The sequence below is a fragment of the Pangasianodon hypophthalmus genome, chromosome 1 (genome assembly GCF_027358585.1).
Source record: "Pangasianodon hypophthalmus isolate fPanHyp1 chromosome 1, fPanHyp1.pri, whole genome shotgun sequence".
In the NCBI taxonomy this organism is placed as follows: domain Eukaryota; kingdom Metazoa; phylum Chordata; class Actinopteri; order Siluriformes; family Pangasiidae; genus Pangasianodon; species Pangasianodon hypophthalmus.
Genome location: NC_069710.1, coordinates 27,173,510 through 27,191,289, shown reverse-complemented (window position 1 = coordinate 27,191,289; position 17,780 = coordinate 27,173,510). Strand labels below are relative to the sequence as shown.

At 40.9% G+C, this 17,780-nt stretch overlaps 1 protein-coding gene across 7 annotated transcripts in view; it reads left to right on the top strand.

Moving 5' to 3' along the window:
• pard3aa (par-3 family cell polarity regulator alpha, a) overlaps window positions 1-17,780 on the top strand; it is a 379,511-nt gene that overhangs the window by 133,093 nt on the left and 228,638 nt on the right. For all 7 annotated transcript variants that reach the window (XM_053233962.1, XM_034309095.2, XM_026944876.3 and 4 more), the window contains exon 3: window positions 7,685-7,868. In XM_053233962.1, coding sequence (XP_053089937.1) covers window positions 7,685-7,868 — 184 coding nt within the window. The remainder of the gene's footprint in view (window positions 1-7,684; window positions 7,869-17,780) is intronic.

Genomic DNA, 17,780 nt, shown 5'->3' with positions numbered 1-17,780 from the left:
AAAGATTTACATTATTTATCAACTGCCAAGGCTGTCTTTAATACAGTTCATCACGGTTATCTTGTAGTGGCACTTCCATACCCATATACATGTTTCTGCAACCTTCATCAGCCTTAATTCTCACTAAATTTTCTGACACAGTTCTGAAGAACAGGCATTCGCCTCTATTACCTGCGCTCCACTGTTATTTTCTTAGCAGAGTGGTAGTTTTGGGAGTAGCTGCTGCGTACCTGTCTGTCTCTGATTTGTGCTGTTATTGGTAATTGCCATAATGCATGTTGAGTCAATGGAAAGTGAATGAGAGAGGAAAAAGGAGAGCGCGTGAGTCATTTGGCAGAGTGGTTTTATTGGTGGAGGAGAGCCCTTTGGCCAATAGCATTATGACCCACTACTAAGTTGTTGCTGTGGTAGAACAACCGCTGTTACACTATTAGCCGTTGAGGGTGCGCCATATGTTCTCAGATGGCCCTCTATTACGAGTGGGCTTCAGCTCCCGTGGAGCTTAATTGATTAGGAGCCCATCATTTTGATTGCCTGTGACAACCTGGAAAATCCACAGCAGCCAGTCTTGTAGAGCAGCACAAATTTCACCAAAGCTGAATTAAACGGATTAAGGTGTGACCTGGATATTTGTCTTGCTAGAACATGTGTGTAACCTGAAACCACATAGTAAAATGCTTAACAAGGACCTAGAGCAAAATTTTGAACTTGTGGTCCATGGATAGTTAAAACCCCTTTTATTTTATTTTTATGGCTTGTTGATTTGTGAGGCTAGAAAATGTAACAAAAAGTTAGTGACAGATTCATTCCCAGTTAGCATTAATATCTCGCTCATGGACTGAATACCATTATCTGCTGCTAATAGCAACCCGGGAGTGACAGGATGTCAAAAGGCTTGCGTCTGAAGGAAAACACATTTTCTTTCTACCTTTTTTTCTTTTGCTCCCATTCTATCAAATGCAGCGATGAAACAAAATCATGGTCTCTGTAGAAAAGGTAGTGTGTAACTTGAGGGAACTGCTTTGCTTTGAGACAGTGAGACGGTGTTTCAGTGTTAATTTTCATCTGAACCTGAGTGGAAGCTGATGACCAGCCAAAGACTAATCAGTTTTAATTCAGCTAAATGTTCCAGTTTACCTGATGGAGGAATTTTGGTAATGTTAGATACTCAACCATAGACTAAACTTTAGTCAAATTGATTTGTACTAGATCTTTGCTATAGAGTGCAATAATAAAATCACGTTAAAAAAAAAAAACAGTCTTGTGTTTATATTGTAGTTATATTGCTACAGTTTTCTATGTGTTTTTATTGCTAGTGTTTCAGTCAATTAGACCATTTTACACTTAACCCTTGCTTTTTTTTGTGCACACACTGACTCAGTGGTTTATAGTGTTGCCTAAGGCTTACAGATCAGGTGGCTCATGTTTTAAAAGATTTTTGGCTTAGTGTTTCTGCTTGCTGGTCTGCTTGCATTATTCAGCTGCCTGAGACGTTTGTGGTGCAGGGCTGCGAGTGTGGCTGTGGATTGTTGTCTGCTGACGCTGCAGGGTTGTTTGGTTTAAGATGGTGTTGTGGCCCACAGTGTTAGAGGCTTCAAACTGAGAGAAAGGATTCAAAAAGCAGAAAAGGGAGGAAACACTGACCACTTGTTTGTCTAGGTGATGACTCTGTTTTGATCCAGCCAGCTAATCAAGGCAAGATGCTAACCGAGTCGAAGTGCTCTGAACTTTTTAGACTTTGTGTCATATTTCTGCCCGAGGGTTACACGGCCACATTCATGACCCAGTCATAAAACATTGGTCATGCCCAGCACTGAGATGTGGTTGGGGGGTGAGAATGTGCTGTGAAATAAAACTTTATTAATCCCTCTCTCTCTTTGGGTTTGTCCAGGGGGCGGTGTTTAATACTGCCTGGCAGGCAGGCGACTGCAGCTCCCACGCTATAATTGAATTTTCCACATTTTGCTGTTTGAGCTGAATGAAAAACCTGACAGTTTTGGAATATTGCTGCTTCTGCTGGGCGTTACAGGATTAGACTGGCAGCTAAAGTAGATTCTCTGTCTAACGGGCACTGGTGGCGCTTGGTTTAGGAGGTCTGAGTGGAGTTAGATGTGCCAGTCTGCATGCCAGCGTGATGAGGCAGATCACAGGCCGTCTGTGCCATGATGTCTAATAGAACAGGATTGAACATCAGGCTCCTGTTATAATCACTCAGTGTTTTACGCCAGTGGCTGGGAGATCAAACAACACCAACATGAAAGACGGTGTCAAGATTCACCTCATGTCTTATCATCTCCATGTTTCTAGCAAGATTATTTCTGTATCTCTCTTTCTCTTTACCCATATCTCTGCTACTGGGTGAAGCATATACATTACAAGTTGCATACTAGTGTAATATTATCAAAGGTATATTAAAGGAAAATTCCTCTTTGAAACACATTAAGTTTATATTGAAATATTTTTGAAGTGCTTGATGATTCTGGTGCTGTTTTGTTGGTTGGTGCTGTATTTTCGTTATTCCTTTTGAGACGTATTTAGTTGTCTGCTGTGCTGATATCACAGCGGGACATTGCTAGCGATGATACAATACCGTTTAATACAAGAAAAAATTTCAGATGATCTCAAAACATGAGGGCTAATGGACAGGTGTCACAGTGAGCTCCTAAAAACAAAAGAGCTTCTTTGCTCTCTCACCATTTTCCAGCGCTGTTCAGTGACGTATCAGTGAGAACTGCAACATAGAAGTAGTGTTATCACTAACATTGTGCTGAGGTACAGCAGAGACTCGGTCCAGCTAGTTAGCGATCTACCAAATGACAAGCACAAGGTATTGGTGGAGATATTGGCAAGAAATGAGAAAATTTGGAAGCTTGATCAGAGTGCCCAGATGAGGAGGTGAGTGAGCTGAACAGATGTAAAGCACTGCTGCATCACTCTCTTTAGGTAGAGATAAATAAATCTCACTGGCGCCACTAGCAGATAGTCAAGCAGCATTGTGGGTAAGCTCGGAAACCATTAAATAAAGTGAAAATAGACCACCATGTTGATGATTTTTAGTTGAAACTAAAACTTTGTAATTCAGAATTTCATTACAAAATAAATCTTGGATGCTATTAATTATAAAGATTAATATATCATTCAGGGTGGATTTTTCCTTTAAGGTGTTCTCTTTTCTTTAACTCCGCTATCATCTCCTACTCCTCCTTTTTTGGAGTTCCCGTTTGGGAATATGTGCTTCCTAAGATGATGGGAAATGGAATTGAAAAACGTCAAGAGTTCTGAGGGTCCGTGACCAATTTGCAGACTGTGCAAGAGAGAGTGTGCGAGTGTGTGTGCGTGCGTGCGTGTGCGTGCGTGCGTGCGTGTGTGTGTGTGTGTGTGTGTGTGTGTGTGTGTGTGTGTGTGCGTGCACTCCTCAGTGATGAGAAGTAGGCACTTCTACCCAGATGCAGTGCCAAATATTATTTCCCTTTGACCATAGGCAGAGAAGAGAAGCAGTGTAGATGAAAGTTAGAACTTTCCACAGTTCATTTTATTATGGAAATGTGTTTTTCACACCCCGGACGAGTTCGAGGAAGTAAACAAGCAGCACTCCTATACAAGAGCCTATGAATTGTACTGAATGTTCTACTTTTTTTTTTCTAAATATTGAAAATTATTGTGGTTTGTAGAAGACCCAGTTGGTTGATACGTTTTTGCATCATGTGCCCATTAACAAGAACCTGAAAGGAGGATATGCTGCCATAGCAACTAAGGTCTACCATTTGTGCTGCCCGCAGCTCTTATGGTTCAAGTGCTAAATGGAGGGATTATTTTTTTTCTCCTCAAAAATACAGAGGTCCAGTTTTAATCAGTGAATCATGTTGTGCAGTGTTGCTTTTTGGGGGGTAGGGGGGGGGCTGGGGCTGGTGTATAATTAGATTGCAGAAGCATATTTTGTTATACTTTAATTTCAGGTGCACAAAAGGATTAATATACTGTAATCTGAATGAGCTGGTTTCTGTCAAATTAAAGATGCTGGTATTTTTAGTGAGAACTTCTGCGCAGTGCTAGAATCCAGTGTGTCATTCAGCCCTAAAATGTTGATTAGATGCCTGTTTTTGGTCAGCTGACTAAGATTGTTAGATCTCTGCATATTTGCATTATTCATTTAGCCTAATCAGACTTCGAGTTATGGGGAAAGAAAAATATGGATAAATTATCAAACGGTTGTGCTTATGAAATCATTCATGCTCACCAGATTCACATAAGAGTCGTTAAATATGAATGAATCGTTCATGAATCAATCAGTTTCAGTATCTTTCATCCCAGAAATTGCCACTGAAGTCTGTTTTTCAGTTCAACTGTCCTACTGATGATGTGATGAGTCTTTTGGAAGGTTAGTGTGTGTGTCTTCACCCTCTTCTCTGGTCTGACTTGTGCTAAGAGAGGACCAGAGAGGATGATGGGAGGCGGTGGCAGGCTGTCTATGTTGTGTGCTACATACAACCACAGGCCATCTGAGACCTAGAGGGAGTCATAAATGCTGCCTGATGGCTCTACAGTGGCCCATTTAATGACGAGAGCAGGACTTTATGCAAGAGCTGGGAAAAGTGTTTAAGGGTCTGCGGATTGTACAAGTGACATAATAAGATGTATGTTGTGTGTATGTGTGCGCTGTATGCTTTATGACTGAACTTTATGTAAAACCTTGACATTGATGTCACGAAGCAGAATGTGCTGGGGAAAAACATTAGCCTCAGGAAAATGGGCCTTATTTTTTTAAACAGCTTGTTTTTATGAAGATGAGACCCCTTTTTTGGGCTCAGTTAAACATGACTGAATGCTTGTGCGGATGCAAGAGTGAAGAATCAGAGAGCAGATGAAGCTCCTTAACCTCCCCATATGGCCTCCCACAGTTTGCCTTAAGTGTTTCTACAACAACAGTCCAACTGTTCACTTAGTTTAGCCTTACAGCCTTTCTGTGTACTTCTGGAATTCCAAAAAGACTGCTTTCGAGTATTATATGAGAAATATAGTGACAATTATAATGAAAAATGTTACAACCTATATTACATGGGAGTCACAAATGGAACTCGGACACTGTGAAGCTACATGTATACAAACACTTCTCAGGGTATTGTGAGCATTTCTTCAACATCAACCATCTTAAAGATACAGCGTATGTATCAAAGTGTTTGTTTAAAAATGTGTCAACAAAACAAGGAGGCATATTATTCAAATCTAGCAGTTTCACAATGTATGTGTTTAGTTGTCTATTAATTGAGTTAAATTGAATTTAACAAGAGAATGAAGAGGAATTCATGGTTCAGTCAGCTACTTGTTGCAGTGAGTAACAATAAAGTTCTAAAACCACTGATGCCTCACGAGCTACGTGATGCATTAGAAAATATATCACAATGTTAATATAATCATCGATGATGCATTTTTTGATTCATTTGTAGTGCAGAATAAGTAACACTATATGAAACATCATGTATTGTGAGTTCTGCACTATCAAGCAGAGATTTCAACACATTTCACCACATTTATTTATTTATTTGTTTGACAAATTGACTGACTGACCGACCAACCGACCGACCGATGGATTGATTGACTGTTTAAAATGAAATTTAATTAAATGTAAGTCTTAAGGCTGATTGACTTCTTATATATTTGGCCAGTTTTGAAATGCCATCCTGAAGTAGCCTGCATTTTAAAATTTCCCCAATTGTAAATGGGAACGCACATAATAGACACCTAATACAGTGTACATATAGACATGCACATAAATGGGACAAAACAACAACTGTTGCAGTCAAGGTTAATCACTAAATATGAAACAAATACATTAAGAGGAAAGGGCTAATCTCCTGGAGAATAGAAATATGCCAGGATGCTTTAGTTTTGGACCAATTCAAAAGGGAAAAAACAACAACAGAAAAGAGTTTCTACATCTGAGGATAAAGCAGATTACATATAGAACTCAGGATAACAACACACTGCAATCATCTTTAGTGTATTTACTTAATACTCCTCAATTAGGCTTTAGAAACAAATGACTTGTCACTTTGCATTAGAGCCATCATAAAGCACAGCTGAGAGAGAGAAAGAGAGAGAGAGGGAGGAGCAGCACAGCAGAGAATAGAAAGGAGAAGTAGCGAAAAATATCGAGTGATCTGCAGTCACTGTTATTGTGGCTCAGGTTGTTTAAGTAGGTATTAAAAAAAAAAACAGGTCTTTCTGTCTATGCCATGTAAACACGTACACCGTGGCTTTCAGTTCGGCTTTCTACTCTCGCCTGGTCGCTTGCGCACTCATCTCTGAATACAGATGAATAAGGGGAATGCAGATGTAGACGGATGCTCGCCTGCTAACTCCTCATTGCAATTTTCCACTTTTGTCTGGAGCGTGGCAGAATTATAGAGTACACTGTTTATGCGCGCAGCCAGGAACGCCTGCTAATCACCCGATGTGTGTGACCATGTGTGCAGAGCAGAGCTGTGTGTGTCACCACCATACCCTGCCCCTAACATTTCTCTTTTTCTCTCTGATCTTTTTTCTCTCTGAACTTCAGCCCACTGTGTGTGTGTGTGTGTGTGTGTGTGTGTGTGTGTGTGAGAGAGAGAGAGAGAGAGAGAGAGAGAGAGAGTGAGTATGCACACTTGCTATTGTGTGTATGTGTGCAGCATGCTACACTGGTATCAGTGTTTGGCAGGTAGAGGCAGCAGCAGCAGGTGGGACAGTGGAATAAATTGCTGGCTCTGGTGTTATATGTGTGATCTTGGCAGGACCAATGTGTTGGCATGAACTACACAAGAATGGCACGTTCTGTTCTGAAGGTGGAAAAGATTATTGCTTTGGAGAAGAGGAAGGAGGGGGTTCTTGTACTGCGAGTTTTTGGGTCACACTTTAAAACAATAAGACACATTGAATTTTGTTGTTCATTTTATTTATTTAATTTCTCAAGACATGCCCTATAAAGTTTCAGCGCTAACTGAAGCATTAGCTGTTTTTGCATGGTTTGTGACGTTGCAACTCTTGATTTTTCACTGTATAATGTTTTTTCTTCTTTTTTATGATAGTTTTTCTCTGATTTATTTCACTGCCGTAATGGAGGAAAAAAAAAACATTGACATGAAGTATATAAAAGACTCCAGTGACATCTTTGATTTAGAAGTCTTTGAGTAGTCAGTTATAGATCACAGTTTAATAAAAGAAATATGTATACAGTGATATCTGGCATTACTGTCCAATATTTTGTGAATATTTTGGCTGTATCAATGACCTCTAGCGTGATGTTCCATGAGAACCCTCCAGTTAATGCCTTCATGTCAGTTTTAAAACAAACAGAACTGTCTTTAACGCTATGGAAAGCCAGTGACTTTTGAATTTTGTTTTGAGATAATTTTGTTTTAAGATAAGTTAAAATGTCAGTAGGAAATGGAGATTTCCTACTGACAGAGATCGTAGGAGATTGTAGATTTGCGGATGACAAATGTACTGGAGCAGAAATGTCAGTACTGAGTTGAATTTTGAGGTGTGTGATTATAGTGAAAACTTTGAGTAAACTGGCCTTTTGAATGGCAAGAGCTGGTTTAATGTTTTCATAATAGCAGATAAAGCTTAACTCAAACGTCTAAAGTATTTTTATTATAATTTTTTTTTAATTAAAGCTCAACTCGTGCTCTGTGTGTGTTTGTAGCTGGTGGCGGTGTATGATGAGCAGGACCCTCATCATGGAGGAGACGGCACAAGCGCAAGCTCCACTGGCAGCCAGAGTCCAGACGTGTTCAGCAGGGGAGAGATCAGCTCCGGCACACCATCTGCCTTCCAGCCGTACCAGAACAGCAGCGAGATCGAGGTCACACCATTGGCCCTGCGCACCAGTGAGTCTCACACATACACACACATCGGGGAGAAGTAGGAGTGTGTAGAAGTTATAAGATGCTGGATGTCCAGGCACAGACTGAGTGGAGTAGGCAGGTGAAGTCACAAGGGGAGAGATGCCAGAGAGCAGAGAAACGCAGAAACATGCTCACTCAGGCACAGACAGATAGAGAAAGGATGAACATATCTATGAGCAGAAGTAGCACTTCTGCTGGATTTCTACGCACATACACACACACACACACACACACACACACACACACACACACACACACACACACACACACACCTCCTATGGGCTTGATGGGAATACATTTAGTGCACTCTGCCTGACACTTGGATGAAGGTTTTTTGGGAAAGCAGCCTCTTCCCAGTGTGTTCACTGCTCTGAGATTTATGGAGATCGGTGCAGAGCCTGAACCACATAGGAAATATATAGATATAAAAAATAGACGCATATGTTTGGAGCTCGATAACTAAAGGAAAATAAGCGTTCCCTCTCTTTCCTTCTCAGACAAACATGCACACAGTAATGGATGCTGAGGTTTGGGCATGTTACCAGGCTATGGGACCATTGATTTGACTTATTATTTCTCTCTCAATGCGAACACAGAGGGAGGCCTGAACTAGAGCACAGCACACCAAGTCTGTGCATTCACTCTGTGATGTGAGAATTATCAGCAGGACACCCATTCTTCTGTGTGTGTGTGTGTGTGTGTATGCCTGCCCCTATTCTCACTACCAAGCAAATAAATAGCAGAAACTTTCTCTAGGACTTTTTTTTTGTGAGCAGTGAATAGCCTTGTGTACTGAGTGTGGAGTGGTTTGTTGTGATGATCCCACAGCCATTTCCCACTCTAGTCTGATCATTATGACTATAACTTGGTTTAACCTGGGTTAGTGATGCAGTTGCCTGGTCAGTGTACTATCAGGACATGATCAAGGCTTTCAATGAGCAAAATTGACCAAAAATTAAAAAGTCGAAAAAAAAAAAAAAAACAGTAATCGGTGATAGATCTGTTGTTAACTTGCCTATGTTGCTCTTCCAGTGGTGATGTAATAGTCTCACTCAAGTTGTGTCTGCAGTTGCTCTCTCATTACCTTTTTCTGTATTTACTACAATTTAGACTTTTTTATGTAGAGCAATATATAGGGGGCAGCAGGAAAGCTGACAATAGACTTAGGACAGACAACATGTTCTTTGGATACAAATCATCATGAATTACCTTGCAACCTAAAACAACAACAAAAAAAAACAGAAGAATTAAAAGCATTTTTCTGTATTAAATACACCACCAGTACCAGTTGGCTTTCGTGTTTGTTGTCATGCTAAAAGAGATTTGCTATACATTGTGGTACTTTAGTGCAGTTGTAGTCTGCCTCAGCTGAACGCTGGATTTATATTGCACTACTGGTAATAATATAGTGCTCTATATAGGGGGAATGTAAGTGTATCATTCTTCAGTGACTGCTTTATCCAGGTCGGGGTCATGGTGAATCCGAAGCCTATCCTGGCAACACCTGAAAGGTTCACCCTGGATGGGACGCCAGATTTGGACAACACAATATCATAAATAGTGCACTATATGATGAATAGAGAACAACTTCTCTAGTGGAGTGGATACTACTTTGGAGTGGAGACCTGTCTTTGAGCAATCGCTAGAATCACTGATGTATTTATTCTGTATAGGGTTTAGGAATGGGAATAAGAATAATAATGTCAACTAGAGTCAACTGTAGCTAGATAACCTTATCTAGTAAGTAATTTGTTACTAACCATTTAGCTTCATTTTGTTTGGTAATTGTGGTTAAATTGTTTTCATTAAATTTATTGTTTTACAGTTTATTCCCGTAAGTCCCGGTTCTTTTCTGTTCTCCCTAAACACGTTGTGTAGCTTTATCTGTCACAACCAAACTAAAATGTAGCATCAGCGATATCTTCTCCAGGTAAAGATTCAATTCCATAATGTGTTGTGGCATGTCTTTGGTACCTAAGCCCAATACATCAACGGGTAACAGGATAGGTTGATTATGGAAGGGATTCCCAATGGATGCATGCCACTAGTTTTACACCAGAACACCACTTTATACAGTGTTAGACAGGTTTCTGTTCATATAAACCTCTCCATATTTTGATTAGAAAAAAGTGACATAAATTATTGATTATGTGTGGACCTTATTATTGAGTATTGTGTTGACCTTACTGTGTGCAAAAACTGAGACCTTTGCCTTGCCTTTTAGCCACCATTGGTCATTGCTCATTGTTCTTACCCCATTCCACAGTAATCTGAATTGACAGCATGGATCTCACACACTCGCACTTTTGCGCACACGCACGCACGCACGCACGCACGCCATCCAGAAGCCCAGGTGTTAGAGCTCTGGCTCCAAATGTTGGGTGTATTACTAATTTACAGAGCTTTGCCGCAATTGCCAATTTAATTACGGCCACCCTGCTCAGTCTTTCTCCCTCCCTCTCCTCTGTTTGTCATCTGTTTTTTTGGTATGTGTGTGTGAGTGTTTGCATGATTAAAACGTCTGGGTTGTTTGTGATGGGTTTATGAAGCCGACCCCAGGAGGAAAGATGAGCACATTAGCAGCGGCAATATCTGGAATCAGCGCTGCGATTGCACCAGCGACGCCCCTCGAACTTGCTCGCCCCACTGCACAATCACAGCTATTCAAACTCATCAGGGCCCAGATATCCTGTGATTGTTCTTCCTCTTCTCTCTCTGCACACGGCTGATTATTAAAAAACATGCAGATGAGGTCAAGCAACTAATAATCGAATTGGAGATGAGATGTAAATTGCAGTAATGAATGTAATTTGCTTGTAATTATGTGGAATCGAGGTGCGCTTTGACTTGCCTCTCATGCAAGTCTTGTCTGGGGAAGAGAAAAAAGAAAAGAAAAAGAAAACTTTTAATGCGTTACAATATTTTTGTCTGGTATTGAATCTTAATGAGAGTAAACCTAGGCCTGATTGCAATTCTGAAAAAAAATTTCTTCATTCCTCTTGGGTAATGGTACATGGGAGAATGTTTAGCATTGAATCATAAAAACTTCCTTTACTTTGGGATATTTTCCCAGTTTGTAACAGATATTAGTCATACCGTAGTCTGCCAGTCTGACATTCGAGAAGATGTTCACATCACTGTAGCAGCCATAGCAATCACTGAAACGTACATTTTTAACAGAAACTGGTCTAGCACTGTTATATTTTTTTCTCACTCGTTTTCAGAAAAAAAAACTGCTTTGCTTAACATATTTCACCGTTTTCCATAACCTGGCTTCACAACTGGCCAATTGACTCCTTGTGAGTAAGAATTGTTAGCCAATTCTATTGTGGGCCACTACTAATTGTAGCTCAGGTGGTGGGTTTTGGCATAGTACAAGTGGAAAAAATAATGCTGTAGCCAGAATACTTGGAACTTGGATTGCCAGGGCCACATTTTTGGTTCCTACCATCTCCCAAGCGACTTCCTGGTATGCAAGTTTCAGTAGTTAGTTATTGAGATAAAATGCCTCATCTGGCAGGTAAACTGGTGATCTGATAGAAATTACTTTGCATATCCATTAGACCTTGATTTTTCAGCTGGGTTTCAGAACGTTCTGAGTTAGCTGAATGTGGGCTGAATGGTGGTCATAAAGCTTTGTGTGTGTGTGCAATAGGCAAGTGTTTGAGTCCTACAGGTTTCAAGTGGCCTTAGGGGAATCAGAGGTGCTCATTAGGAGAGGAGAGTGCAGCTCTGAGGCACCCTTCCCTCAGGCACTCTGGCTTCTGTGCTCCCACACTAATGCTTCCCTTGGTTCTCCTTAGTTTGCTTCCTGCACTCATCTTTCTCTACATGGCATGCATGCATGACTTCCCATCATGCCCTGCAGCTGATTGCCCACTCTTTTCAGTTTTTTACCTACCACACCTGAAGAATTACATTTACGTTTATTCATTTAGCTGATGCTTTTTTCCAAAGCGACTTACAATTGAAACAGGATGCTGAGCAGTCGAGAATTCCGTGATGAAGGCCTCACAGTGGCAACTTGCAAATGAGGATGTGACTTTCACATCAGCAGCCCAAAGCCATAACCACTGATCCATCACTGTCAATGGTGACCAGTTAGACATGTCTCGTAACCAAAATTTCACCACATCACAACTGGTTAACAGCCTGAAAGTGTTCTATTGTTAATGTTAGTGTCCCTGCTGGTATGGATTTGATCTCTCTGTGGTTTTGTAGTTAGCCCAGCATTTGGCCATCACAGTACCTGTGGGGGGCCACTTCCCTATGGGGAGTATGAGTAAAGGGGGGAGCCTGGGGGCATCATGCTGGTCACACACAGGCTGCTGGACCATTAGGGGATTGCCTGCAGGGAAAATTGGGGACACCTATGGATCAGCCGCAATTTGGCCAATCAATTTGCTTTGTGATTCACTGCTGGGACATCTCTCTTTCTTTCCCTGTGTCTATCCTTCCTGAATTGGGGCCTCATAAGTCAGTGAAAGGACGTGGTGGGACTCACGGTCTCCACACAATTTCAGTGCAGGCATTGATCCACCTGTAAAAGAGGAGAAAAAACACTATAGTGCAGGTGGTCAAGATTTTTTGAGCTACTCAGAAGCTTCTCTTGAATAAAGTTTAGAAATGGTGCTAACTTTTGTAGTAGTTATTGGTGTGCTTCTAACTCTTTCCTAATCAGTTTGGTTTGCAGTCTCCCTTACTGTCTTGCCTTTATCTTGTCTTTAGTCCTCCATTTGAGGGCTGACCTCTGCAGTACCATCAGCAAATATAATGTCAAGAATCATATGTCTGGGTAAGCATAGCGAAGGCTGGACTATTTTAATTTGGTTGCACTCAGAGGATTGAAAGTTTCACTCTTAGGTTGTCTTTATTGACAGCTCTTCCCCCAGCTTAAATGAAAACGTGGTCTCGTAAATGCAGGCTCAAACATTTGCACTCTGGCTTGTGATCTCTGCCTCAGCCTTATCTGACATTGAAGGGTCTTTGCAGGAGTGAGTTAGAGCCAGAGTTTATTAGTCATGGCATCTCTTAATCATCCAGGCTTCTTCCATTAGAAGCTCAGCATGAATGAGCACACATGGAGACAGATAAAGATAGAGAGGGACACAGGGAGAGACTGGGGTTGGGCTTCATTGCTTGTGTGGGTTGCAGGCCCATCTAATTCAAACTATCAGTCATAAAACTATAAATGTGCTAAAGCTTATTATAGCTAATTGTTGTAGCCATTGACACTGTTAAATGGGTAAAGAACTGATCCAGTAATGAAGTGTGAATCACGCAGATGGATAAAACGTCCCTCAGCACTGATGGGAGTGTATTTAATTGATAGAAATGGCTGTCTGATGTGAATCAAAGTGTCTGTGTATTAAAGAGTTAAAGCTCCTCGTTTGCCCTGAGACAAATTCATGCAGTGCCAGAATGGCATCAGAGTTCTTCCTGCTCCTTTTCTACACATTTGTCTCTGTCGTAGTATGTTGATTTAATGTGATCGCAGGTCATGTATAATCCTCTAGATCACCTGCAGGCTTTTCTAACCCTTCATCTTCCTCACCCTGACAAGCTGAAATCAATGCACTTCTTTAAAAAATGTGCAAAGTCTCAAACCACACTTGCAAACCCAGAGAGTGTGAGCTGAAACAGAGCTGCAGGCCTGTCGCGCCCTCTCGAGCTCTTCTTCCACGGAGGCATATGCATGTTAGGATCATTAACAGTGTCACCCAGTCATTGCCATTCAACTGATGCAGTGCCTTTCAGGCTCCCTAATTCAAAGCTCTGACTACAAAGCTTTTCCTTCTTCTGAGGCTGCCGCTTCATGAATGCAAGCGAAGGCGAGATCTGATCTGTGTCCTTGCCCTGTCAGTCCCTGTGGCCCTGTCGCAGCTACACCCACATGATATTTGTGTAAAGTGTTCAGATTAGTAGGCAAAACTTCAGAGTTTGTTAGACTTCTTGCTGACACTCCTGTCACTGCTACCCTTTTTTTTTTGTTGTGCTTTGGGTTGCAGAGTTACAGTAGGTCTAATTGGGGCTCAGTCTGTTCAAACCTCTCATTATGCTTCTGAATGACTTGTGATTTACTTGTCTTTTTATTCCCCACCTGACTTTCACTGTAGAAACTTTATGACAAAGCACGGAATCAGGAAGTTACTCTTGCTACTCTAAAGTCTATAGAATAGGAAAAAAATGTAACCACTAACCCAAAGCTGGCTGCTTTGGCATTATACAGTCGGGTCCATAAGTATTTTTACTGTGACACAATTTTCGGAGTTTTGCCTCTGTACCCAACCACAATGGATTTTAAATGAAGCAATCAAGATGTGACTGAAGTGTAGACTTTCAGCTTCAATTCAAGGGGTTTAACAAAAACATTGCATTAACCGTTTTGGAATTATAGCCATTTTTTACATAGTTCCTCCATTTTCACAGCCTCAAAAGTAATTAGCTAATTGACTGATAAGCAGTTTCATGGCCAGGTGTGGCCTGTTTTCGTGTTATTTCATGACAGATTCAGGAGATAAATGGTCAGGAGTTGTTTCGAAGTGTTGAATTTGTATGTCACCTTTATGTGCATGTTGGCTCACCTACAGGTGATTAGCAAATTAAACACACTGTATGTTGGGTTTTCATTTAAATTTTTTCATCTGTCCTTAACATAAGTTTCATTGGCCTTCATATGAATGTCAAGCTAACCCTGCCCTTTGTTTTACCCTTGAAAACTTGTAACTTTGCGGATCTGTTGTTGTGAGATCACGTTGGTGTCAGTGCCTGGTGTTAGATGGCACAAAGGTTAGAGTGGTGCTTTGGCAGGTGTTCGGAGCGAGTGTCTCGCTTATCACCCAGCTATCAAACTCTGCTTCTTTGTACATGGTGTGTGCAAACGGAGATCTTGTTTATGCCTAAATTTCCAAAGCCGTGTGTAAGCTGTGACACTATAAGCAGGCTAGGTGGTAGCTGCAGTTTAGTTAGGATGTGTATTGCATTTTTCATGAAAATGCCTTCGTATGGAAGAAGGATTCTTTTTTTATCCTCTTGGGTAAAGGTTTGAGGGCAGATAGGGCATGGCAGGATGAGACATGGGAAAATCTGCTGGAATTTGCTGATAGTGATGTTGATCCGGCCTCTCTTGAGTGCTATTTTTTCTGCCTTTGCTATCCCACCCATTTTCTTACATTACACAGACTGGATATGTCTGGACTCTGTTCCTTGGTCATTATAAATAGCCCAAATCTTTCATTTAGTGTAAAAACAGTGCAAGTAATTAAGCCGAGTGCTGTTTTGGCCCCAAGATCATGTCTTTGATCTTGAGAAAACATTTTCCCTGCCATTTTTTATGTTGTTTTTTTTTTTTAGTACTTTGGCTCCATCAGCCTAATTCCCAGTACATGGCTGTGTCCTATTCAGGACGCAAAAACTAAAAGATTTGACAGGCTTTAAGAAGTCATGAAACTTGTGTTTCTTTATTACCACAATAACGTAGTAACACAATTATGACTTATATTTTAGTTGTGTTGATACAAATGCTATATAGATTATAACCCTTGCATTTGTTTGTTTTGTTTTGATTGTTTTCTGGTTATTTGTTACTTTTCTCCCTCCCGAAAGTCCTAAATCTGTTATAAGTAGTGTGCACGCTACAGAGAAATGGTTGAGTATGATGGTGCATCTTGAGCTAGCATTAGTCCCCTACTCTCTTCTTAAATTGCTAGCTCCCTGTTGTTCCGTGTTGATCCCGGCACGCTGAATCACAACAGAACCAGTAGGGGTTTAATTGTGTCGTGACAACAGTCATCACTTTTGATGAGCCCAAATTAGAGCAGCAGAAATTGGTTCTTGATGACATCACAGCTTGATTTCCGGAGCCTGATGACATCACAGTGGGGGGTTCACGATCCCAATGACATCACCGCAGGGTTTCAGCATCCTCTTGACATCGCAGTGGGATTTGGACATACGGAGGGTGTCACTGTACCCACCTGAGCTGGATGGTCCACTTTGGCACAGTGCCTACACACCATGAGGCTTCAACTGGTTCTATACCGTTCTGCCCCTCAGACTTGTTCCTCAGAGTCACTGAAAATATGAGCCCTACATTCATGTAATAGTGCTGTGGATAATTATGCACAGAACGAGCTTTCCTGTACCAGGAACAAACTGCATTTGTCACATACCTCACACTTTCATGTTCTACTTCTACACTCTCAGAAATTAAGGTACCAACCTGTACTTTTCCTTTTCACTGAGGTGGTACAATCAAGGGTACATCTTTTGTACTTTTCGAGTGTGTCTTTTACATAATTTTAATATACGTTTGTACATGTATATGTGACAATTAAGGCTTTCTTCTTTATACTTCACAGTAGTTCAGCTAACTTTGCCATGAAGCTACATTTCTCTTATAAACCACTTTAATTTATCGGAGTAGATAGAAAGTAGTAAGTAGAAAGTAGTAGCTTAGCTAGCTAAATTTTTTTAGTAGCCTTCCCAGGACTACACACACATGGTGCTGGATGTTGTCTCAGCATGGTGCAGTTTTTGTCCTGCCAAAGTCTTTCTCCTGCTACAGACCCCTCTTTGTGTTCTGCATCATTGTCTTTGAAGTGGAACCATTCGTTCTGGTTTGATCAGAGATGAAAGCTCACTGTTGAACAGGTCGGAGAATTCCACCACCCTGCGTGGCAATGTCCGCTCATCAAGGCAAAGACAAGCAGTCGGAACTAAATATGCTTTTTCTTTGTCTCACCTCACCTCACTGGACAGAGTTAACCAGCTGCATCATTTCGAATCAGTTTAAATCAGTTTCTCCTCATTTCTTTTTATCTTTATTCTCGGGTCAAAAGCCATTTTGTGGGATTGAATAATTCTTCCCAGCAAATACTGCTGGGGAAAACCCCACTATGCTCTCAGTATTGAAGGTTATATTACAAGTATCTATTTACAGATGCTGAATAAATGTTGTGTGAATTTCATAAAATTGGCATTAGGGGAAGTGATGTATGCTGCTGTATAGCAGTTCAAGTGATGTCATGAAGCACCTAAATAAGCAGCAGTGCAATAGAAAATTAATAGGAAATAGTAACACATCAGTCAGCAGCAGAAAAAAAAAAAACAGGTCTTTGTTTGAGATTAAATACAAACAAACAAAAAAAAAAATTAATATGATATAGAAATGGGATCTGAAATCATATGTATCACCGTGTTTTTTTTTAGCCATCATATAAGGTTATGTGGAACATAGGTACTCCGGGCTGCCTGTAATCGACTGAAAATTATAATGCTCAAAGGTGAATAAGGCAAGTTTTCTCCTAATTTCCTGCAAAATAAGATAGCAAGATTTTTGCTAGAATATTAAGGTAATATACATTCTAGTCTAATGAAAGTTTAATTTGCCTTTAATGCTATTTCTTTCTTTGCTTTGCTTTGCTTTGCGTGTTAGAGGAACATTTCTGTTCCCATCGCCCTGCCTTTCAGTGACAAGCTCCAGTGACGTGACTTGTGGCCCAGCTCCAGACAGCCCACTTTGAAATGTGGTGACATTGCTGATTATGACTGACAGCAGGGACTAGATTTACAGCTTTTATCTTTATGTTGCTTATCCAGTGCGGTCCTTGTCTGGGGGACGAATAGTTCTGTGCTATTTACACTGAGCAATTGAGCTATGCAGGGATATTTGGTTAGCTGATTAGGACTCCTTTAGGGAGTACAGATATTTAGGGAGTATATTCAGCTCAGCTGGTCTGCTCTGGATGTTGGGGTGGCATTCCTGAGCGTCGCGTTAATTATCCTCCCCTGTGTAACAGCACTCTGCGTCCCTGTAGTGTGGGAAATGTCGGCTCAGATGAGGCAGGTTTTATTTTGGAAGTTTTACCCTTTATTCACATCACTAGAGGATAG